This window comes from Platalea leucorodia (assembly GCF_965183815.1).
Source record: "Platalea leucorodia genome assembly, chromosome: 7".
Taxonomy (NCBI): Eukaryota; Metazoa; Chordata; class Aves; order Pelecaniformes; family Threskiornithidae; genus Platalea; species Platalea leucorodia.
The window spans coordinates 67388636-67414689 of NC_138829.1; the positions used below are offsets into that span (position 1 = coordinate 67388636).

At 36.3% G+C, this 26054-nt stretch overlaps 1 protein-coding gene across 1 annotated transcript in view; it reads right to left on the reverse strand.

Moving 5' to 3' along the window:
• LUZP2 (leucine zipper protein 2) overlaps positions 1-26054 on the reverse strand; it is a gene marked incomplete at its 3' end in the record, with an annotated part of 198263 nt that overhangs the window by 48540 nt on the left and 123669 nt on the right. Inside the window, exons 6-7 of the mRNA XM_082318626.1 lie at positions 20550-20612; positions 17136-17198 (exon numbers count right to left, since the gene is read on the reverse strand). Of these exons, the coding sequence (XP_082174752.1) occupies positions 17136-17198; positions 20550-20612 (126 nt within the window). The remainder of the gene's footprint in view (positions 1-17135; positions 17199-20549; positions 20613-26054) is intronic.

Consider the following 26054-nt stretch of genomic DNA (forward strand, 5'->3'; position numbering starts at 1 on the left):
CTTAGTCACATTTTAAAACAGGATTAGGCATTTATCTGTGGATTTATCAGAGCAGCCAGGGTTTCATTAGTCAAAACCATGTACGATTAGGCAATGTTGCTTCAAAGCAGAAGTCAACTGCTTGCTCAGAGGCGGGGAAGTCTCTTGTGAATGCAGTCCCTAATTTCCACTGCATCACGTTGCTTACACCTGATACCAGTCACTACCACACGCAGAACACACAGACCACTGGTTTGGTTCCTCAGTCTGGCAACAGAGCATCCAATACAGAAAGAATCCTTCAATTTCATTAGAATTTGCAAAATTTAACTGGACTTATCACTGGCTTATTAGAGAAAAAACTTACTAACATATAAGAATTTTTCTACAGTTCAGTAACTAAATACAGTACTTTGTTACTAAATACAGTACTTAATATCACGCACAATAAACATGGTCCCAGTCAATGTTTGAAAGACTGAACACTAAGCTTGGCTCTATCTGACACAGAGAAAGTTCTCATTAGATACTACAATTAGATCAAGTAATTTCTCACATCATTGACATTTTAATTATTGCTACTTATTAAAATATTTTTACAATAGTTACTCAAATTAATACATTTTAAATTAATGAGAACCAAGATTTGAAAAACAGTATATATAATTAAATAATCTGAATTACCATTAAAAAGGAAATTATACAAAATAACATTTACATGAGAAATGAGACACCAGGATGGCATCTCTGATGATGTGCATTGCTAAAGGATTAGAATCACATGGAAGATGATGGATTGCCACCTGGTGTGGGCCAGACAACTAGGCAATGTCTCCATTCAGCACCATCTGTGTTACAGTTTAAATAAGCGGAATACCAGATCTAAAGGTATGAATTTCAGGATATCTGGTTTTCTACAACACATGCATTACGTAGGCACCTGAAAATCTGGGTAGTTGACAGGACGCAGGTAATGGTGGTTACAGGCGATTGCTGCTTCTTTCCTGGCAGGGGAATGTCTGGTGCTACATAACATTGTACGCAATGGAACTCAAGTTGGAGGAAAAGTGTTTAATTTCTTTAATTGCTGCCTGCCATTAGAAAGAATTAATATATTGTAATAACACTGCTCACATCAAGGAAAACATTTTCAGTTTACGGTGAAAAGGTATTTTTCCAAAGGACAGGCTCATATGTACTAATAAAGTCTTTCTGAATGCACAATTTATCAAGACTTACTCTTATTTTTGGTAATATTGTCCTATTTTGATGGACTAACTTTTTCTGTAACTTTCATGTATATTTATTTTATTTCACTGATTACTGAGCCAATAGGCCAGGGATATCAATCCAACTGACATCAAGTGAGAATAAAATCCTGGCATTAAATCTGCATTTTTGATGAACCACTCACTTGAAAGTAGTGATATTTATTTACACCCTAGTCCCAAAACTGAAGAATAATTTTTTTTTTTTTTCTGAAAATTTTTGTCTATCAAGGATGAATTCATATTGCAATAGTTTCACTGCTGTTTTAATTTAGAAGCTTTTTAGGGAGCCTAACTCAACTAATGTGGCTTGCATACTGAATAAAGAAAAAGAACAAAATACCAGTAGGACTACACAAGGCCAATTCTGATAAGAAGTAAAGTGCCTTTAAAAAGCACAGCCTGGAAAAACTTAAAAATATTAAGTTTCTCTTTGGCATTCTTGTAGAACCAGGTCTTACAGAGGAAAGAGTGAGATAAATCATTTTTTCATCCTCTGCAAGAGTGCACTGAGCAATTACTGTCAATGAAGTACACTTTTGTAACTCACTTAAATGAATATACTTACCTTTACTCATTGTGAATTACATTACACAAAATGACCATATTTAAATTCTTCCAGGCATAAATATAAAAAGCAAAACGACTAGTCTGATTTCAAGTAGATAGAGAGATCCAAACTGAGACAGAATATTTTTTATAACAAGTAATTCAGACCAGCAAGAATTTCTGCATATAAATAAAGTGAGGGCAATGCCTACATGTCTTGGGGATGATGATGACTTTGAATGTTCAAGGATTTATAAATATCTGTATAGAGGCAGACAAATCGGGAGTGAACTTGAGCCTGGGAAGAAGGAAGGGGTGGGGGGAAGGTGTTTTAAGATTTAATTTTTATTTTCTCATTACCTTACTCTGATTTGATTGGTAATTGATTAAACTAATTTCCCCAAGTAGAGTCTGTTTTGCCCATGACGGTAACTGGTGGATAATCTCTCCCTGTCCTTATCTCAACCCACGAGCCTTTTGTGATATTTCTCTCCCCTGCCCAGCTGAGAAGGGGGAGTGATAGAGAGGCTTTGGTGGGCACCTGGCATCCAGCCAGGGTTAACCCACCACAATATCGTATCAATGTAATATAGGTAGTTGGGATGTTCATGTTCCTCAAAGTCACACAAAAGCAACAAAACAGGGGGGCAAGAGCGAAGTTTTGTAATCTGAAAAACAGTGGCTAGAAGCTTTACGCTTTTCAATTCCTTTGTCACATTAGAAGGAAAAAAAAAACATTCACTAGTGGTCTTTTGTGTACCTTTAGAATAACCTTTGTTTGTTCTAAAAAATTAATCCTTTCAATGATCTTTCTTGGGACAAACATACCCACCTAAATACAACGAATAAATTACTGTTGGGTTATGTATCCTTGATAACAATGTGGTACTCTACAAATAAGGTCCAAATACAGCTCCTTTAAGTGTTCTTGTTGGTATTTTACTCTGAAAAGGTAGATCTGAACTTTCTTCCCAAACCTGGCTAGTCCATAGGCTTTTCTACAAGGCGTCTCCCCCTCCAAGTCCTCCCACTTCTTCTCAGGAGTCAGACAAAACCTAAAGCTTCTCACCCATGAGGTGAGTTACTAGACTTTTCCTGAAGGTACAGGGCAGCAAAACCAGGCTATGATTTTATTTCTATGTATGATTTAACAAACCCAATAGCACAATGACTCGTTGGGGAAAAAAAAAAAAAAAAATAAAAATCCTCTTTCCTTCTGAGAAGTCCCAGAAACAGGATCCCTTAGTACGATCAAACACCACGTGTGCTGCGTGGGTCAGAGGGAGGACAGAGAGAGTGGTGCCCACCTTAACATTTCACTCTTATTTGATCCCAGATCTATTCCACATTAACAGCGGGCTATGAATTCCACCTCCGGAATAATTAAGGGTCAACCTTCAGGTCTGGCGGGTGATGGGGCTGCATGGTTGTACAGCTATTACAAATACTGCACACTCGTTAGTGCAGACAAAAAATGTTTTTTCAAAGGCTTTTTAGCATTTCTTTCCCAGAAACTTTATACAGCATGTCAATGTGGAATATAAGATAAATGGTGATGGCTTTTATTGTTGTTGTAGTTGGGTTTGGGGGGAGGATGGGGGTGTTGGTGTTTCTTGCTTTTTTTTTTTTTTAACTTGCAACTGCTTAAAATAGTCTGGAAAAAATTTACTCCATTCCCTTTCCTTTCCTTATACAAAATTTCAAAGGCTTTTTTTTTGCTAGAGAAGGCTAGGTTATGGCTTCACATTAGAAGGATTACTCACACGTGCAGAGATAAGCATAGTCCTGACAGGGTTTTCTTCACTTGAAGACATTATAAATTGGGATTTTATTTGGTTACAACAAAACTTTTAAAGACTTATTGTATTTCATAACAAGGATTGCTGTTTATTGAGGACAAAATTATCACACATTCTACTTAATTAGAAAACATGATTGACTAAGTGATGTTTAATCACACGTTAAATAGATCGGATATTCTCAACTCCATTTTTTCCCCGCATATGCCTTAAACAAATGTTTAAGAAAAAAAGATACAATATTTACTGTACAACTTTTTATTTTAAAAATGAATACATTTTCTAACTAGGACAACTTTTTAATTGGAAACCACTTAACCGGAAATTTGAATAACGTATCTAGTAAACAGTATTCTACTGTGCTTATTCTGTAAGCATTATTTGTATCTTAGAAAAACAGACTCGTGCTTCTAAATTGCACTGTTTACTGTAGCACAAGGTGTTAAATATAACCAAGAATAACACTTTTTGGCAGCTATTCCATTTAATCAGATGTGCAGCAAAACCCAGACGTTCAGCAACATCTGAATTATATTTCAAGCACTTACAACAAGAAAAGTCAGTTAAAAACATCACTTCTGCGCCTTCTCACAGCTTGTACATTTTCTTAATGCTCATTACTGCCACAAAGCTTTTATCTCTCATTTGTATCTATTCTGGATGTACATCAAAAAAAGGAAATAAGATCTCTGTGCTTTTTTATCAGCTGAAATTTCGCTTTTCCTTCCCCAACCCTCATGTTTTCCCGTCTCATAAAACTCATTACAATGAAAGCAAAATAGAAGTTTGCTAGGGTCTTACTAAAGTACTCAACCTCTAACTAAAGGAAAATAACTGTTTCTCTGCAGAAACAGGCTCAGAAAAGGCACACGAAGAGAAGAGCCACATCACCCACCTTGTGCGTGGTCTGCCTTTTTATCTCCTGTAGGGGATTTTCCTCCCTTCAGATCAGGCCACAGCACCTTAGGTTTCAGCACTAGTTGTTCTTTCCGATGAATAACTGATCCGCATGATTACAACAACCTGCTGCTCTTTCTTTTCTAAGTTAGTCTTTAAACAATTGTATTGCTTATTTTAGCAGCAAGAGAACAAACATGGTGGTTTTAAAATTCATGTTTTAAAATTTATGTTAGGCATACAAGAATGCTCTGCATCTCTGTCAATAGTGTGTTGGAAACATTTATTTCCTCTTTTCTTGAGGAACGATTAGTTTACATCTTGCCTGAAGCTTCAACTTTTTGGTTTGGGGGCTTCTTTCTAAGATTTGACCATTCCAGTCAAAAGCATAATTCAGCCAGGAAAATACAAAACAAAGAAAATAGAACTCGTATATCGGGCAATATCACTTAACATAAAAGTGTTTGTCAAGAGATAGCTATCTTCAAACTTCCTATTTTGAAAACACTACCTCATATTCAGCTGATGAATAAAGTAAAACCTAAAACATCCAACACGTATCTTATTCATTAACACCTGCATATTCATTATGGCAAAGTGGCTCCAAATCAGCCAACAATGAGTAATACAGAAATCTCAAAAACCCTCCCAAAATACAGATCAAATTTATTGTATTTATTTTGGGAATTTCATGCTGCAGATCATCATGTGGAGGGTTCTGAATTTGCTGTCAGCAATACCCCAGAAAACAGGATCAAGCAAAGGGGAGACTAAGTGATACAGAACTATCGTCTCAAATAATTTTAATTCTGTCTGATTTGGAGCAAATGCCGAGGTATTCAAAATGGCCTCTGCTAGGAAGCACACCCAATTTGGGACATACATGTCAATGTGCTCCAGATGCTAATTGCCTGGAGCTGGGTGATCTCCCAAGCAATCACCCCAAAGCATGGTTCATCGAGGAGCCCCAGGGCCAGGAGAGCGGCTGGTTCTGGATTCCAACATGTGCCAGGTGCCACCAAGGACCTGGTGCCCAAGGCACCACCTTGGCTGCTCCTCCAGCCTCTCTGGTTCCAGGGAAAGCCAACATGTGTGGGCACCGTGGCTTGTGTCTGCTCTTCATTTTCACAATTTGTCATATTTGTACCTGACCATTCTCTCCCTTACGGCACAGAGGCTGACAGCACATCGTGTCCTGATATCCTCAGCATAAAATGTCTTCAGTTCTAATATTTCAGAAAAAGACATTTTTCTTGGCAATTTCTACAGCACCTACCACTGCAGAAGCTTAAATGTTGAAGAAAAATGATTGTGCCAAAACAGTTGCTCTCAAAGTGTACTTCTGGCATCGGCATTACTCATACAACATCTTGCCCCCTTTAGACATATAACACACATGGATCCAGTCCACAGTTTTCATAGGAAAAATTCCCTCTTTTTCCTCCTACATGTGTACACAAGATAAAGTTTTGACTCATCTTTCAGCTTCTTATATGCCTTTCCCTCAGTCCTATTTTTTTCTCTGATCTTTGGGCAGTTTGGAATTTTTCAATACTTTACGTGAAAAAGTTTTTAAATTTTTCAACCCCATGGAGCAGACTCAAAATCATTATCATAAATAAACCATTTGGAAAATGTCAGTCAAAGTCCCAATCAATTTCAATTTGATATCAATAGTTAACCTCTCTTCATTTTAGTGGGAGCTGGACCAGGTCTGTAAGTTGATTGAACAGCTGCATGCTGCCAGTTAAACATGGAGCTGCTGCTGCTAGATTTAAGTAACCTTGCCTCACGCCGGCTATTGACTAGCCTTGTCTCACACAGTAACTCAAACCAGGTATTTAAGACTGCATTACCATCTAATGCAAGTCCACATCCTTAAGGCAACATCCTCAGGGCCACATAGTAACTTTTAAAATTGGATTTTTCAGTTCATTAAAAAAGTTACAACAATTTTTCATGCTCAAAACTGTGTTGTAAAAAATGTACTGACAATAAACTAATAGACCTGAATTACTAAATGATATCCACATTTTGCAAATCCATAATTGCCAAAACTGCATGAAACCATTAAAATAGTAGAATAGTAGGAGACTTATTTCAATAAGGAAATAAATGAATTATGTTAATACATAATCCAATGTCCTTATGGGAAATATATATGATGACATCCCTCCACCTTCTTGTATGTCATTTGTCTCTTTATATTAAAAAAATTCCCATGTCTGCAAACAGCTTGTAAGTATTTTTCAGCAGCCAATTCCGTCTAGATCTTCAGGCTCCTCCTGTGATGCTAACATAATGTGGTAACATTAACACATTACTAATGAATATAACATCATCACAACAATATACAAAATGCTAAAATATGGCATTTGAAATGGAAAATATGCACCAGCAAAAAGATGCCAAGGTAAACAGTGACATCTACTTCCAAAGCAAAACACATGTAATCTAGATAATACTTTCTACGTACATTTTTGTTGATATTGTGAAAATACACTATACCACCACTCAAGGTGTGGGGGTGGGGCGGGGGGAGAAACAACCTACTACAAAATAAATCAAATTAAAAAATAAGATGTTGTGCTTCATGAAAACAAGAAGTACTCACTCACCATACAGTGATAAAAGACCATGTAACAGAAGATGAGGAAATGGTGCCTATGCTAACTATATTATCTCAACAAGATAGCTATCTGAAAAGTAATCATGCCATCTCTTACCACCCAAATACCAATGACAGATATTTATGCAAGATTCCTAATAAATTTTACAAAAATCAACTAAGCAAATTTCAATTGCCTGTCTCTCCCAGGGGCCTCAGCTTCTACTGAGGAAAACAACTCAGTAATATCCTGTCTTGAAGCATTTTTCTACATGCAATAAGTAGCCAGATCTAATCATAAATAATTGATAACCTGAAAACCAAAATTATACATCCAACACTAGGCAATATGCAAATACATATCTAAAAGTGTACAAAGATATTGACATGATCAAGAAAAAAAAAATCCCAAAGTGAATAATCAACAAAAGCATTATAAAAACAAGGAAAAAATATCATAAACCTTCTCACTTGGAAAGAAAAAACAAAATCTAGCGGTTTCTAAGACTGAACTACCACATGCAGCAAGAGCTATAGGGAACCTAAATCATGAAGACTAAGTCCAACACTCATTGTACCACAGAGCAGAAATACCTCAAGGAAGACCCCACAATCTCTTATCTTAGGACTCAAAGAAAACAGCAATTCTCACTCATGACATTAACCCATAAACCCCTGCACAGCCTACCCCATCAGTCATCCACCTCAGGATGAGACTTGCCAGATTCATCAGCAAAAAAAACCTGGCACAAAGTTCATATTCAATCCTTTTATTCTCAAAACAGCAAAAATTGAATTCTGTAAAATTATTGCACTCTAGAAATCCACAGATAAATAGAATAATCTTCATATAACCCAACTTCTAACATGAATAAAATCTACACTATACTTCCATTCCCTCAGCCATCAATGCAATTGCTTTGAGGAATATACTTACAATTTTCTTCCTGCCATCCTGAAGACTTTCAACAAACAAGGATACTCCTTGAAGAAAGCACACCTATTTTCAAGCAAGTCATCAAAGTAACAGCTGTACATTATCACACTGCAACATGAAAATTCAGCTCTCCCTATTCAGCTCTCCTTAGCAACGTGCTCCGGGCTGTCATACATCACCAGACACAGCAACTTCTGTGAAAGAGCATTAATTACTGATTAAGCTATTAAACATATAACTTTACTGATTTTGTAATTACCTTGTATTGCAAATGCTTTGAAAGAAAAATGTCATCAATCTTTCTGTCTGGCTTTGCACAAACCAATGTATACAAATGGAACCAGAGCATGAAATGCAAACCACTCCATAAATTCTGGGTTTGTAGACAACCGGATCTGCATGTATAGCCACCAAATCACTGGATCTGTTACTCACAAATGTTTACTAATATTAATTAACGCAAAGATAATAATTCCTGCGCTAAAGATGAAGAAAAGCATTTTGCAATACTTGCAGCCATGATGCTGTCTCCTACACTCAAAGACATTTTCTACAAGAGAACAAATCATAGTTTGAAATAATTGCTCAAAAAAATTCTACGGAGGTCATCTCTCAAGGTCTGGGACAAATTCCATGTGATATCTTTGATGCAAAGTATTATTTAAGCCTTTCTTCCCCAAATTATTTTAAATTTTTTTTTGTGGTTTGATATATGACTTATTTCCACCACCACCTCCACCCCTTTTCAGCCAAATTTAAATGCTATGGTACACAATACCTCATTTTTTAGGTTTAGTACTAAATTTTTAGGCAAATTGTTTTAGGTAAAAGATCGTTTTTCTCTCTAATACAACTCTGTCCAAGTACAGATTTACAAGAGTTTTCACTTGATTGTTTTCTGTTAGCCGTGCTTGTGCATCGCCACTTTTATTGCTTTAGGAAGTGGTATTAGGCTCTAAGTTCCTTACAGACTCAGCAGGATGGATGAAGAACCTGAAGACTGGAAAGAATATGCGTGACACCCATCTTCAGAAAGAGAGAAATTGAAGAGGTCATGACTTATAGATCCATTAGTACAACATTCATTTTTGGAAAAGTACTGAAAAGAATAATCAGACTACCTCTCTAGGAGACAGAGTTTTATTTGGTATATATACCATTCATGAACTGAACAGTGAACTAAACATATACTCATTAAATATTCTGGTGACATCAAACCAGAACTGTGTGTATCATAGAAGATGGGATTTATCTAAATTTATCCTGACAAACTGGAAAAAATAGGATGACATTCACTAAAGACAAGTATAAGATGCTAAATAGGGACAGGAATAATCAGTAAAACAAATATAGAATAGAGCACAGTAGGGATGAATGACTCAAGATGATATCACCACTGAATATGTCGTGTTTTTGTAGAAAAGCCAAAGAAAACTGTGGTTACAGACTACAAAAAGCCTGTTGCTCTGTTCAGCATGACTGAAAAGTCCAGCTGGACTTCAGTGTCCGTTTTAGGGCACTGCAAATGGACACAGACCAAAGAAAACAAGTTCAGATGTGACTAACATGAAGCATTAATGGTGTGCAAACATGTACTGAGAAGCAAGACTGGACAAAATATTCTAGATATGTTAATCCAAAAAAAGAAGAACGTTGTGAGAGAGACAGGATAATAATCTCAAAATATGCAAAATATCGCTTTAAAAGAAGGTTGGGTTGGTTTTTTTTGTTTTGTTTTGTTTTGTTTTTTTTTTTGTTTTGTTTGTTTGGGTTTTTTTGTTTCTTTGTTTTTTGTTTTGTTTGGTTTTTTTAAATCTACTCTCCAAGTCTATGGGAGATAGCATGATTAACTAATTGGCTTCAATTTCAGTAAGGAAGATTCAAGACGTATAAGAAAACATTTTCTACTACTAAGGCTAATAGACTCGAATAGACCCAAGCAGCAGAAATACATAGAGTTTGAACTGCTGCAGGTTTCTAAGAAAAAAATTAGATGAGCATTGTGAAAGAATAACACATACATATTTGAATCTTCTGTGGAGTCAGACAATATGGAACATCCTTTCTATTTTCCATAGTCTCCTAAGAAAACAGCTTTTGCCAAAACTGAAGCAGTGCTGATGGGATTGACACATATACATAAGAAGTTTTGATCTCAGTAAATACGAAGTAACCTTTCTTATTTATGTATTTAAAAGGAAAAATCCGTAAGATTATTTTCAGACTTTTCATTTCATCATCTGTCAGACTCTGCTTGCATTGTGGGCTCTTTTCATTTCATCTTCATCCTTTGTAAGAAAAGCAAACGCTTATAGAAAAAATAAACTCAATCCAAAGAAAAGGAACCTCTTTTTTGCTAATAAAATTGTCAAAGAATAATATACAACCCGCAGTAGACCAATGAGATTAAATTTATCAAATAGAAAACATCATAAAATAAATAAAAACATAGCGAAAAGGAGGTTCAGTTTGCTACTTTAATTCATTGTGTCATTTCTGGCAAAGTCGAGGGAAACTTTTTAGAGAACATTTTCCTATCTGAAGTCTTTGATAGTTATTCTCTCAAAATAATATGCTTAAAAATACTATACATTAAATGTGTAATAACCAGTGAGTCTCTTCTTCCAGATTCTATTCAGTTATTATGCAACATGCTGAAGTCAGCCTGTAGCTTACAGAACTTCTTATCCCTAAAAAAGTCACTGGTTTAAGATCTCCGCAAAAAAAATCTCTAATATTTTGCTTTACATTTATGTTTATAACTGATATTTTATAATAGCTTTTTTTGCTGTTTGGTTTTCCTAAGCAGCATTGCTAAATTTCCCAAGGGAGGTCACAGAAGATGCAGATGCTGAGGAAACACATTGGATGAATAAACACACTGCAGGGTAGAGAACCTGTCTGAAAGTGAGATGAGTTGAGTATTCTCTCAGGGAAGTTGATATGACAGGCCCATAGGAAACTGTCCTCAGTTTTCTCTTATCATCTCCTTTTAACATTGAGCTACAAAAGTTACATTCAGCATTACAGGGCAATGTAAAAGCATTAGCAAAGGTAAGAGCATTCTTTTTGTGCTAAATAAATCAACGTACAAATAAAGTTTAAGGAAAACAATGTTGCTTTTTTGGAAAGCTTTCTTCAAGGAAAGAAGTTGTTTTATGGTACTTTGAACATAATGAAGAATCCTTTAAAGTGTGTAAAATGGACTAATTTTTCAAACATGCAAGGTCAGATGAATTCTGCAGTTGATAAAAATTTTAATACAAGCAGGAGCAATTCATGGGTGAAGTGAATGTACATTTATGGGATGGCTGGATTTGGATCAAGCCTGACTGCCAACTGTATACAAATATTTAGAATTGTATTGGAAAAGCCAAAACTTTTGCATCTTCATACACGTGCAAGCACACAAAGCACTTCTGTAAAAGGTTATCAAAGATTTAAAATAATGTAATCAATTATTTCAAGGCCAGATATCAAGGTCATTCATATTTTAATGTTTCACACAAGTTCTCTGCTAAGTCAGGTCTTCAGTGGTTTTGTGGTGGGTTTTTTTTTTGTTTGTTTTTCTTTAGCCATTTCACCTCTTTCTCTGTAGGGAATGCAGAATCTCATAGTCTGCACCACAGAAATAAATACTTCGTAACTCCAGGAAATAGGTTCACTGTGGCATGGAATTAACTACTGCTAATAAAGAGGAAAACACAGATGGTGGCATCAATTTTACTTTAGAGGGAGGAATGGTATAAATATTTCCACATCCAGTCAGTACAATATGAAAACAATTTCACATAATTTTGCTTTTCTTTGACTCTATTTACAATATCAAATGTATCGTTTAAATTATTTTCACACATCCAAAAAATGACTTGATTGGTGTAGCACTATGTGTTTCAAAGAATTTAGCAAAATGGTTTTGACTACAAATGTCAGACTTTTAAGTACATGTTTAGTTAGGTAAGTCGTTAAAACACATCCTTTGCCCCTTACATATATAGTCAATTCAGGTGTTTCTCAGAAAGAAATACTTCCTCAAAACAAGTCCTTGAAGGAAAAAAAAAGATTATTTTTAAACCTGCCTTCTCTTTCTTATACGTCTGTGTAAGTGGTTATAAGACAAGCCTAAATCGGAGATGTTGATATGGTACTGCTTAGTCCTTCAGAGGTGTTGAGTGCTCAGTACCTGAAACACTATTTAGGAGCATAAAAGAGAACAGAAGGTAAATGACAATCTTGCTTTTAATTTGTGATACTGTACTTCACAGAAACGTGTGCGTTCAAGAGTACCACCACAGAAACAAGCTAGACGCTTGTGAGGAGCAGCAGAGGTTGTCAAGCGTTGGGAGCAAGGTTCTCCTCTTCCCTCCCTCCTCCCTACCCTGTTCTCCTCTCCCTCAGTCACCGCCACTAACCTCCTTGCCTGCCTTCTCCTTTCCCTCTCTATTTGAGCCTCCGTCTTTGCTGCTTCCTGATGCCCCTCATCTCCCAGCCCTGCATTTGTCTTCTCAGACACCCTCTAGTTTGATGTTATTGCCTGGGCACCTGATGGCTCTAAACATGTAGAGAGGTTTAAGGATCCCCCAAGGCCACAGGCAAGCAGTTTGTCAGTGTAAATGGCCACCTTGACAGTTACGCTTCAGTAACCAGCCACAACCGTGTACCAACAGGAGCAAACGTGGTTTGCTCTTCAGAGGAAGGTGCATAGTTATAAACCATCCTGCTTATGATAAGACTATGTACAGAATACTTATTAGCAATTACCTAATTTGTTGTAAGGCAAACGTCATTTACTTGCTTATTTAAATTTAAATTATACTATGGAACAATGATTAAGTACATTGGTAGGCTAAGCTTAGTTAGCTGTTGCTCACATTTGAACTTTTTTTGGTTTTTTTGGACTGTCTATCAGTATTTTGTGTCTCAGAATTTAAATCACAAATGGGAAAACAGATTAAGCAGTAGATGAAATTCATACTTCTGAAAATCTGAAGCAGAATCCTTAGAAATTCATCACCAAAGAATAAACAAAGATATACTCAAGCCATAACAGTGAAGCATTCTCACATTCTACATTTAGAAGAACAATGATTTAAAAAAAATAGAAGATGTGTGTCTAAACTGATAGCGAAAGTTATTGCTGAATATATTTTTCTTCATCTTGTATTCCTATCAGATACACACATATGTTTGCGTTTCATGAAAAAAAAAAAAAAAAAAAAAACAACAAATCATTTTTAATTCTTTTTTAATTTAGTAAAACATGTGATGACTTCTAGGACAGTATAGCCAAATGTTGGAAAGACAGTTATGGAAGGAGGAATAATTTGAAAACAAGTGGTTATGAAACAAATGTAGACCTCGATTTAGCAAAGCATTTAAACTTAAGAGTACTTCACTGAATCAGGGTTTTAGAACCATAATTAAATTATTGTTATTAGGAGTGGACTCATTCAGAACTAGTAAGTACCTACTTAAAAAGGCAGCTATAAAATTAAGAAGCTTGAGTGAAAATTTTTATTAATCATTCCTTATTTTTCTCATTAAAATACAAAACAAATTTCATCTTTTGTCAACTCTTTAAGGATAGTACACTGCATGGTTTAAGGAACTGAACTTTGACAAAGAGACAGGAGCTCATATTCTAATCTCAGTAGAGACACTGACAACCTCTGTAGCCTGGAGTGCATCACTTCATTTCTGTGACTCTCACTGCTTCTCGATCGTATGGCATTATATCACATACGGAGAGAGAGAGAGAGAGAGAGAAAAAAATATAGATATACATACACACATGCTACATAATTAATCAGCTAGATTACAAAACACTGAAAACATAAGGAGAGTAAATACATGCCAAATGTGATGAATTCATGTTTTATTTACTACCACTTGTTAAGTTACTGTCACATATTGTTAAAAGTAAATATAATTTACCAATTCACTGGTGTATTACAGGAGAAAGCTGTCTTTTTCCACCTTTCATCTTCTTCTCCCACTTAATCCCCACAGCTCTAGTCGGTACAAAGTCACTGACGATAATAGTTACCAGAATTTAAGAACTAGTTTCTCGATGTTGATTATGCAAAACAAAAGCAAACAAAAAAACCCCCCGACTTACTTCACATATATCCTCATTAATTCCACCACAGAAAGCAATAGTTCAATGGGCACGAACAGAAGCAGTCCCTCATGCCCTTTGGAAATCTAGTAGCCTCAAGTTTATATCCTTCTAGTGAACTGCTATGAGAAGCTTGCAATGTTCAGAGCTATACAGAGAACGGAATTCCCTAAAGTCCTCAGCAAGGCACACAGAAAATGTGAGGTTTAATGGGGTGGGAACATGGCAGAAGGGGGAAAGGGTAGAAGTCCCATAACATGACGGTAACTAGCAGCCAGGAGATTATCTCACACGCACCATTCATGCTCTGTGCTGGCAGAAGACTATTCACCCACCGTTTTGATCTTTTATCAGAAAGAATCAGAGCTTCACAGAACAGCCTCAACAGTAATGATAACATGAAATCTGTTTAGTTTCTAGTCTCAAAGCAACTAGAAATGAAATACCACCTGTTCTTGCCCAAACGTAGCAGCCTTTCTCTGATCAGACAGATATTTAAAAAGCTTTCAGCCCTCTACCAAATGGCTTCTACTCTGTTCAGTATGTCTGTATTTGGACCTGAAACACACACAAACCAGCACACTGAACCACATTTCACGTGATTATTTGGGAGGATAGTATAAGTTTGCTGTTCCATTTCCTTCATAAATCAAATTCCCTTTAGTCAGGAAAAAGATCGACAAACAAACCTGACAAAAATATTTCTGCCTACACATAAAGGATATATCAAATTAGAAAAGCAGGCAATCACATACAGAACTGCATAGGGGCAAGAGATATTTCAGCTACTTGCACGTGTAATTCCCAGTACATGGGCTTGGGAATCCATTTCACAATTCATTAACATCGTCTATCTAAAGTTCTCAAAGCATTTTTAATTACATTAGTTCATAATTTCCCTAAAAGGCCAGTAACATTTTCACTATTTTGCAAGTAAGTGCATTCAGAGCAGAACTCACCCTACGTAACTTGGGACCTACATCTGAGCTGGTGGCCCTAGTATTCCTTCATGATCAAGAACTATGTCTATTCAGTGTAGGTCAAGGAGTTTAAGGCATAATTCATGTGGTCAAATGTAGACATAGGCTTTAAGGAGAAGATGTATTTCCCAGACTCCCGCCGCAGTACTGAATAACCCTCCAAGGATTAGAAATGCAGTCCACAGTGCAGACATCCATATCCAGTCAGGTGAGACCCACTTCTATTCCCATTCACAGTAGACACGTTGCGTCCATTGCAACACAAGTAAACTCCCTCCCCTCCACCACAAACCCCTGATCTTTACATCTATACCCTAACCACTAAACTGTCATTGCTGAGGAAAAGCCTTCTAAATAGTTTACTGAACCAGGACCAAGGGAAGGTGGATTTCATTTTATGTATGCCAGTGACTTGCCAGGAAGTCTTTCCCATTTGTTCACTTCTTCATGCTTGTGTTTTCCTTCTCCGCTTCAATAAGCCGTTTTCAGGTGGGCTGCTTAGGGTAGGAGTGTTCCCTTCATAAGCATTACTACATGACCTGATAATTCAGATCCATTTTCAGGATCACTGCATATTAGCATAACGAGCACAACAAGCAGACAGTAGTACTGAACAGTCCTTCTGCCTCAGCCAATGAAAACAAGCTTTCACACCCAGGCAAGTTTAGAAGCTATCATCTTTTCCTCTGTTCAAACTCTCAATTATAGCTAAACTGAATTTGAAGAAAAAAAAGTGTTATTTTTGTTAATGCTAGCTGGTATTAAAATTTAACTGCCTAGATGTATAATATGCCTAGGTCTCATCTCTAAATCTACTCCCCTAGTTTGGGTCTTATGATGACCAGAAATAAGTGTTCCTGAAAAAACTTGGAATCAACTTGCACATGAAAAAAAAAGGAAAAAAAAAAAAAAAAAAAAAATCACACAAATCACACTGTGTATTTTAAATGGCCTACGTTATTCCATCTTTACAGTACTATGCATACAATAGAAAGACAGTAGAGAGCATTAAATACTCCAGAAGGCAATTTGGACCTCATATTGAGGTGAATTACTTTTAAGTAATTCTAGCTCTAGTCACTTTGAAGATGACTACTTATCTTCATCCTTTATGCAGGGAATAAAAGCACTACTCAATTAGCAGCCTCCAGTCAGGTGACCTGAATCTCTCTTCTCCTTCTTTAACAGGGATTAACTTCTCCCTGTGTTAACAAGGACTTGATGCCCTTCAGCAAAATGTCTGTATGTTTTGTCCTCCCCCCCTTCTTTTTTTTTTTTTTTTTAAATACACTAGCTAGACAGGCTGTTCATTTGGATTGTATAAGGCACAGACATTTCATCTTTTTTCTAGAAGCTTCAGTTTTGGTAAAGATGTTTCAGCCTATAACAGGAATTCGGCTGCAGGAACCTAAGGAACATTCCATTGTTCAAGCTTGTCACAAACACAAAGATTTGCTTTAAGTGTTAACAATAATTGACATTGCCATGGAGGACTGCTAATCAAAGAAAAAACAAGAACCACCTGTAAAACATTCTGTTGTTCAGTTAGAAAGGTGAAAAATGTGTTACAGCATCTATGGAACAGGGCAACAGGTTCTGGCCACCAGCAGGAAACTAGAACATTGCTTTATGTGAGTGTGTAAATACAGATATTCATAAACTGAATAAATTCCACTGCTTTTGTATATTTAAAATAAAAGACACCAGACAACTTTCTAGGCTTCGAATCTTCTCCTCCTTGGCTCAGAAAGCAATTTAATAAAAAGCACTGTCCCTGTTAGAGTGTTTTGCAAAAAACAAAAGCAATGAAAATAGATGATATTTCTGAAATTACATTATGGTATTATGTCTGTCTTTGGTGTTTTGAGCTCTTTTTGGTATGGTGGGAAGGAAATAATTCCTTAGAACTACAGTAATAAAGACAGCTATCATTCTCCCACATTATTTCAATACTATATTAATTCTAATACTTTATCTAACTATAGTGAAACAAGACTTACCTTAAAAATCAAATCCTTTTTCCCATAACGAAGCTCTTTCAGCTGGGCTTGGATCTTTTTTGACTGAAAGTAAGGATAATAAAATCAGCGTGCTTTTTTTTAATTTTAAATATTTACTTTTAAGATCAGAGAAAAAAGGTAGCAAGTTCTGACAATAGCAGAAACTAGATCAGCTTTACAATGCAGAAAAATAACCAAAATCAAGGTTAATTGCTTTTCCAGGTTAGCATGTCTAAACCAGGCAAAAGTATCAAGGGAAATGTAAAATGGCACTCACCTAAAGCACATACATGTGTTAGTACTATTGTGAATAGCTGTTTGGCTTACACGTTTTAGACATAAGATGCTATTAATACTTTCCATGAAGCATAACTGAAGGCATCACATCCATAGTAAAGAATCTTCTTTTTCTTAGAGGGAAAAATTTTCCATAGTGTTACATAGGTTATTCTTTGTAATGATCGGGGAGTTCCAGATAGTATCCAAATAAACTAGATTCTCAGTTTGTGACCATGTCCTCTAAAATAGGCATAGTTATGTTGATTTGTATCAGCTTAGGCTGATATTTAGTTTAAATATTGTTAAATTTAACCTTACAATAATTTTAAGTAATGGTCTATACATTCTTTTATTTATCTAAACAAAACGTAACAGAAATGGGGTGTTTTATACTACACCCAACTATTTCATCCCTTATCTAAGAATTCTGTCAAAATAATAATTTCTATTTAATAATACCCACAGTCTCAACTGATATTCAATAAGTTTTCTCGCATTAGCTAATACCAAATATTTAGAACTCCTTGGAATGGATTAGAAGTCTGTTCCACACTTACTGAAACAGCACATCCATAAACATAACATATTACAGATGATAGTATATCTTTGGTAAATTGGAGCTTTTAGAAAGATTTGATGTCTTTCCAATTGGTGCAGTCAAATTCAGTGACAGACTTTTGGGAAGGATGAATGAATCTAAAGGTAAAATTTTAGAACTTGCTTTAAATATTTAAGAAGTGAGGCCAAATTGGTTACTGTATTCTGTAAAATCTGAAACAAATAGCCAATATCAGTTCAGTTCACTTCTTTCTTCTTTAACTATATCGGCTGTTATTTCATCTAGAGAGCAGAATGTGCCAATTGCCTACACTCAATAGCCCTGTCCTCTGATCTGGACAATGCAATCGGTAGAGCTATGGAATATATTCCACTTCAACTAAAGACCAATGAGAAAACCTTAACCAACTTTGATCATTCTAGGAGTTCTGCTTAAGAAAGTATACATGTCTCTGTGACATGCAAGGTACCCAAAATGGCTATAGAGGAATCTAAGAGTTACAATTAAGGTATCACTCATTTGCTACATCACAAACCTGTGATGAAATTAGGAGTTATGGAGCTAAATGTATTCAATGTGTAATATAAGTGACGCAAACGTACGTATATGACCTGTAACTCTTTGTGATAAAATCTGGTTGTTTTGTGGGTTTTCTGCGCTTCTAGGGAGAGGATATACAAAACCTTTTCACGCAGTCAGCCAGATAAGGTCATCGTTAGATACAGGCTGATAACAATCTCTAAACCACAGCATCTGGGAATATTTCCCTGGCACGTGCCCCTTTCTGTTTCCTGGGGAGCCTGAGGTTTGCATCACGCTGCCTTCCTCTCTCTAGGGCTCTGAATTCCTGGAGAAGAAAAGCCAGCCATATAAACCATATAGGATCACAAGCATGCTCCTGTCTACGCAACTGGGCAACAAGGAATCACAGGGCTCACCAAAACTCTTTGCATGCAGCCTGAGAGAACAGAACGAAGCAGGAGCTTCCTGGTAGGGAATTCTATCCACGAAGGGTATTTGATCTAATAACTAAAGGGATACTGATTTCACACAGTTATTATGCTTGGTGAGCATAGTACTTAATTAAAGAGGAGAAAATACACTGTGTCTCTCTGCCCCTCACCAGCTAACTGGCAAAACAACAAAAAAAGGATGCTCCTGTAGCATCTTTGCTTGTTCTAACGGCACTAACCCACTTAAAAGCCACGAATTTGCCAGGATGATTCATAAAGTCTGAGATTCTTAAGGTTTAAAATACACTCGCAATCTGCTGCCTTGAGAGTTAGCTAGCTTATGTTTGGTTTTCTGAAATTCTCTGACAGCAAGCCTTGTCACATTACACTAAATTTAATTTACTCTTAGGCTTCACCCTTAGATTTAAAGACGTTTATGTTGCAAATATTAAAGGAGACATAATCAGGGAAAAGATCTTCAAGTTAATTATCAAACATTCAAGATGTTATGCGGCTAGGAAAAACAAACTTGAGAAAGGGGAAAACAGAAAGCTATGTTGCACTCACTGCCAATTTTTTAGCAGTCAACAAGGGAAAAAATAAATTTGTATTCATATACTGTGGCATGTTTGAAAGCAACAATGGTGATATAGGAAGATAATATAGATTTTTCACTAGCTAGCAAAAAACCCCCAAACCCCTATTATTTCCTACCACTGAGGATTTCTCAGAAACGGTGGTTGCAGATCTTCAGTTAGGCTAAATAGCTAATATAACTAGAAATCATTACTTTGACCTCATCACTTTTGACCTCTAAGTTAAAAAGTAGTCTTTAATGAAGAAAACACGTTCAACCATAATTATGAAAATTTTAGTCAAGAAGAGAAGTGCTACGCTTCCGTTTCATTCTGGCAAGGTGCAATGACTTTCATAGAAGTTATATATGCAAAAACCATGACTAAAGTCATGTAAATGAGTAAATCAGATTCATATATAGTAATATTCTCTTTAATGAAAAGTTAAATAGCTAAAGGGACTGCTTGCATGAATGCCGTTACTTGTATATTTACGTATTTGCAAAACAACAGGACTTTTGTATCATCCAACCTAAACGATTCAATGATTCTATGATCAACTATCTTTGCTAGCTTGCTCTTCAGTAGAGGGGAGATTTCTTTCTCTGCATTTTATAAAGTGACCCTCTTTTCCTTGAAGTAATGAAACATTCTAGGAATCAATAATAAATCTTTCCTGTCTCTATAAATTATTTTTAAAAAGGTATTTAGCTACTCCTGTCTTACTCGAGGCATGGAGATCAGGGAAAGGAAATCAGTTTTATATATGTTATAGATGTATAATATACGTCTACACAGCTATATATACTTTCCATAAGCATGCCCAAACTTTATTTTATTTGTCTGAAATTTGAGTTTGCAGCTTGCTTTCTAATATATTTGAGTTGCTTCTAGTGAAGTCACAGAAATAAGTTGAGATGAGAGTGCTTTAGGAACACTCACCATACACGCATCATATATAACCTATACCAGAACCTCAGTAGAAAAGACTTTGACGCAAGCTTCTTTTGGGTACGTTAGATTTAGAATAGAGAGAAACCTTACTTACCTCTTCTGCATGAATACCACAAAGCTTGTTTCCTGACAGGAGCTTGTTTTTGAGGCTTTTGTTCTGAGAGGATGGAAAAAAAATAACAGAGTTTATTACCGAGAGTTACTGAAATATTAAGAGACCCTTTAAATATTTGATCATACTAGTTTTATTTTATACATAGATAACACCTTCAAGTCACCAGCAAAGACACAGATAAGAAGACGAGATAGATGCATCATGGCACAATATCCTCTCCTACAGAATTCTAAAAGGCTATGACTTCGCATTAAAACCTGCTTTCACAGGAACAGGATTGCACATAGAAACCTTCCAAAACACTCCAGCAACTGAAAGCAATTTAGATTGGATGTGCTGAGGTAAAAAAGGAAAGAAAAAACCCTCTAATCCCTACCTGGTGTCAACTGCATAGCTCAACATCATTTTCAGTAAATCATTATAACAACTGCATAACAGGGCCAAGATCTCATCACTTGACCTTGATGATCAAATTCATGGGGTCTTTTTGCTAAATTTCATAATTTAAAACTCCAAGTAATCAAAAACTTTAGAAGGTTAGCTACCTGATAACATTTTGCCAAGTCAATATGCTTTTTCATGTAGGAGTTTTAAATGTATTTCTTCTCATGTTCAGGGAAAATAATAAACCTTGATAAAATGAATTTTCAATAGTCTGGTAATTCTTTCTGCACTCTTCACTCATATTATCCCATAATTGACAGTCAAGGCTAAAGATTTCTTTGTAGCGTGGACGTCTTTCAAAACTGTTCAGAAATATAAGTATTCGATAAGCAGATCTTCAAGTGCTAGACGTAACATGCTTACACTAAAAAGAAATGAAAAAAACACCAAAAACAACTTCTCCTGTGCTAACAAACTGCAAACATACCTACAGAAACGTAGCCCATCATATTTCAGGAATGCATATTTATTACTGAATAGCAATAGCTTTCTTGAGTATCATGCACAAGAATAAGCTGGCATTAGAGAAAAAAAGGGTAATTCCATCCAAGACATCCATTCAAATTTAGGTCCACATCCCACTGAAACAGTGGAAGCTTTATTTCCAAAATCAGAAGCTCAGAATTGTTCTTGAAAAAAGTTTTCTTATTAAAGCGAATGCAAAGAAACTAAAATTCCATTTGAAACCTCCTTTGCACAATTCCAAAGTAAGAAGATATGACATCATTTCACACGTTGCACTGTTGCTATCTACCATGCACCAACATACAGCACTGCAAAACCAATAAGTCTTTTCCAGCTGTTTGACACGGGCACCCACAGTTCTGTGACGCAACAAAAAGGAGCTGGGATGTTACTTTGAATGCGACAAGCCAGATTCTGCCTCACAAAATGTGATTTGCAAAGGGATGGGTGTGGGGAGGGAGAACAAACGTTGTTCTCATAAGCCTCAAAGTTGGTTAGTTTTTGTTCTTTATTTGAAAATTATGTTGCAGCTCATCACAGAGCAGCACCTTATTGTACTAACCACTGTAGAAATACAGAACAAGACAACTGCTTCTGCACAAAGGGAACTGGGTAGGAGATAAAAAATGAACAAAGATAAACCAAATAGAAACCAAAGAGATGAAGCACACCCAGCTCATCTATTGCTCACCAGGGGTGCACCTGTAAAGAGCTATGTCGTACTGTGATCACACAGTAGATGTGATTGGTTTCACATAAAAGATTGGCAACACCTCTCCGGGTGATGGCCAAACAGATGGGCCGAAGGCATGGCTTCATTAGGGAACTGCACTTCATTAGCCCAGGAAGTCAAGGCATCACTTTGTTTTGACTAACTAGCTTCATTATCCTCCAGTCCCCCTACAGCCTGGCGATCGTTGGTTTAGGTAACAGACTTTACCCATAATTCAGAACCAAAGTAAGAATAAGTTGTAATCCTTCTGTTTTTACTCATTTATCTTCTTTTTACCAAGCATAAGCTACTAGGAAATACTTCTATTAACAGCTCACAAGTAACTTTTACACATGCTGTTTTGAGAAGGCCCTGCAGTAACCCAGAATGCAAAGAACTGAATGCCTACCACCTCGAAAGGACACACATCGTATTAGATGGTTGTCGCAATTTCCACATTTTGTGCCAAAGTAGCCTCGCAAAAGAATATAGTTAAAAAAAAAAAATTAATGAAAATATTTAAAGTTAGGAGATGGGCTCCATTTTGGAAATTTAGCTAGGTTTAACAGGATTTACCAATACTGTCTCATTATCCAGTCTACTAGCAACAAAAAAAAAAATCAGGGTTACCAGAATGTAGGTAAAACAGTCATGATTTAATCTGCACTTAATGTTTTTAGAAATGAGAGCAAGCATTAAAGGTTACAATTATCAAGAGCATAATAAGTAGGAGCTTGTCAGAGGTAGATGACAACTTCTTGCTTACAATTTGAGTGTTTACGTTACTTAGCAAATCACATGTCACTGTCAAATATAGCTTTGCATCCTAATTAATAGTGATCATTTTCTATAGCAGAATGTGAAGTATGCCAGTAAAAACACGTGAAGCATAATAGAGCCTGATTTGTTTGGGATTCTGAATTAAATGTTTCAAAATGAAGAGTCTGATCAGGTACATATTCTGTACGTTTGCTAGAAAGGGGCTATTCAAAATCAGACCAATTAATCAGTGAGATTTTTAGGTTACAAATCCTTGTTGAGTCAGGACAGAAGTTCTGACTTCTAAGTCTTAGATAAGGATTCAAGAGGATGCTTCTTATTTTCCTATTGAGCATCCTTCAAAGAACAACAATAAATAAGTTAAATTAACTAGAAATTTACAGTTTTTATTTCAAACATTTTATCTGTTATGAAGTACTTGAATGGAAAAGGTCTTGGACATTTCAAGTTTAAAAACCAATGTAAGTGTAAGGAATGAATGAAGTATCTGTAAACACGCTTTAACAGCCTCTTTAAAAATTATGCAGAATAATGATTTTAATTAGACATGGCCTTTTAGACGTAGAGAAAGGATCCCATTTTATTCAAACTAAATAGGTATTTTAATGTATTTGAACAACTTGGAAAGCTTATAGTACAAACTGTTAGCTGGAGTAATCCCATCATTAAGCCCAGTTACTGTAGTATCTAATTCTTAATTTACTAAACCTTTTAACTCATTTGCACCAGTAACTTCAGTGCATCCCTAAATTCAGGTGCAGAAAACTGCTGTCTGTGGTTGCCACATGTGCAGGAATCCTGTTGTCACTTCCCATGCAGTCGATTCTTACAGTCCTGGTACCCACGCTCAAGAAACAGTACCACACCTGAGTACAGTGGCTATCAGCGTCCTCCAAAAAAGTGAGAACTCTCAATGACAGCTTGTCAGTTTTGTTAACGTATTCTTCACAGAACTTCCATACTGAAAATAAAAAGCTTTCTGCCTCATTCCTAAATAGATCTGTCAGTCAGTCCCTGGGCATTTTTTTTTTCCTTTCCTCTTATACTGACATAACACTCACATATTTTGGTTTGAGTTCTGATTTTATTTTCAATATGTGAGACTGGGCTTAATGGAAGCTGAATTCACTATATGAATATTGACAGTAACCCCATATTTAGGTTGCCTAAAGATCTCCCACTGATACAAAAGCACACAGAAGAAGCTGCAGTGTCATAGTTGCTTTGCCAGTGCGCCTTTGGAACCTGCAAGGAAAAAACCCCTTGCTTGCTGGCTAGAGGGGTATATACTCCTTTCTATTCCTAACTTTTGAGAATAATCCCTTCACTTCTGTCAGTTATTCTCCTGAATCAAAGGCTGGTAGCCAGCCAAATTAATTGCCAAAACATCTGAAGAGACACACCTATACATTGCTACAAAAGCAGCAATCCCTACCGTGACAGACTGAGCACATCATCTCACCAGAGGAGGGGGAGAGAGGGAAGAAAAATATGGAGATATGACTACCTTAGCATTCTTAGAAAACAATAACCATGAGGCCAGTAGTCCTGTCTTTTCATATTGTTAAAGAATTTTGCTAACTTTTATCTCAACAAAATTCAGGTTTCCTTCCCTCTCCTATCTCCTTCTCTCTACAATATCAATACATAATGGCTGAGAGGTGTGACGGGTTTTTTTTAGTTTGGTTTTTTTTTGTTTTTTTTTTTTTTCCAATTCCCATCTCCCTATTGGAAAACTTGGACAAAGACTTAAAAAGAAAAACACAAACTATACACTTAAAAACTCAATAGAAGCGCTTTTACAGTTGCAGTTTTAGTTCCTTCCTTTTCTGCAAACTCATTTTATTAAAATCATTAATTATATAGCTACTTACTGTATTTTTCATCATATCCCCTCCTTATTTAGCATATACCATAAACACCTCACGAGGCAAGAGTCATAGTTTATAGGCATTGTTAAATGTGACAAATTACCCCTGGGTCCAGTGTAAAGGGGTTTATCATCATCGTAAATCTGACGTTATGGGCATTAAAATTTATCTGATGTATCACATATTACAGAAGGGTAAAATTATGCCACTGATGTAAAAGGCACAGGTTTTCAGATGTTATTTCTTGAAGTTAGGTTATCTTGACCTCTGGCCACAGAGATGACGGCTTTAATACTCTCATGTTTATGTTTCATAATTTGAAACACCAGTATTACCTCTTTGAAACAGCACCAAGATCTCAACCCAGGATGAACAAACTATACAATGTAGACATCATCAGTACAATACAAGTTTAGCTTGCCTGCTAGCCTTTGAAAGCGTGAGGACACAAAGTATGTTTGAGGAAAGAAAATCACTTTCTCTCTCAGAAAATTATTCCCAGCAATCAACTTCAATTCAGACGTTTTATCTGAGGTCTGACAGCAGTTGTTTGTTGTATACAAGATAAATTTGGCTCTGCCTCCCCTTGATGAATGGCGCAAATCAAACCAGGCTGAGCCCCTGCTCATCACTGGAACATTTCTCTCTTATGGGCATCCTATTAGAAAAAAAAAACAAACCCAAGAACAACAAAAAAACGTGGACTCTGCTCGGCAGGAGTGTCAGGGCCAATTGCCAAGATGAACTGTTTTCCATCTCCTGTTAAACCAAAGCCATTCACTGTGCCCTTAGGAGGGAAATCAGAAGACAGCAACAGACCAAAATCAAATATCTGGACTTATCTGATATCACAACATATTGGTACCCATTTTGCTTTGGATATTAGCTTTGTATTTGACGATCATGAAAAATGTTTTATATAGCATGAAACAGTGCGACTGCTTTAATCCCAGCAGGGTTGGCTCAGCCCTTCATCTTTCTGAGACAGATAAAATGAGTTTCCTGCACTCTACTATGTAAGGTTTTTCAGATAAGACCTTAAGTGCCGCAGTTCTACATTTCCTTTACGTCCTGTGAAGACATTGTGATTTTTTGTAAGAGGACGAGTTTGCCTTGATATTCTTGAGAATGTTTGAGTCTCTTTTCCCCACAGTTTTTCAGTGGTCAAGTGTGCCAAATAGCTGAAGGACTCTTTCCCATCAGTGTATTTTA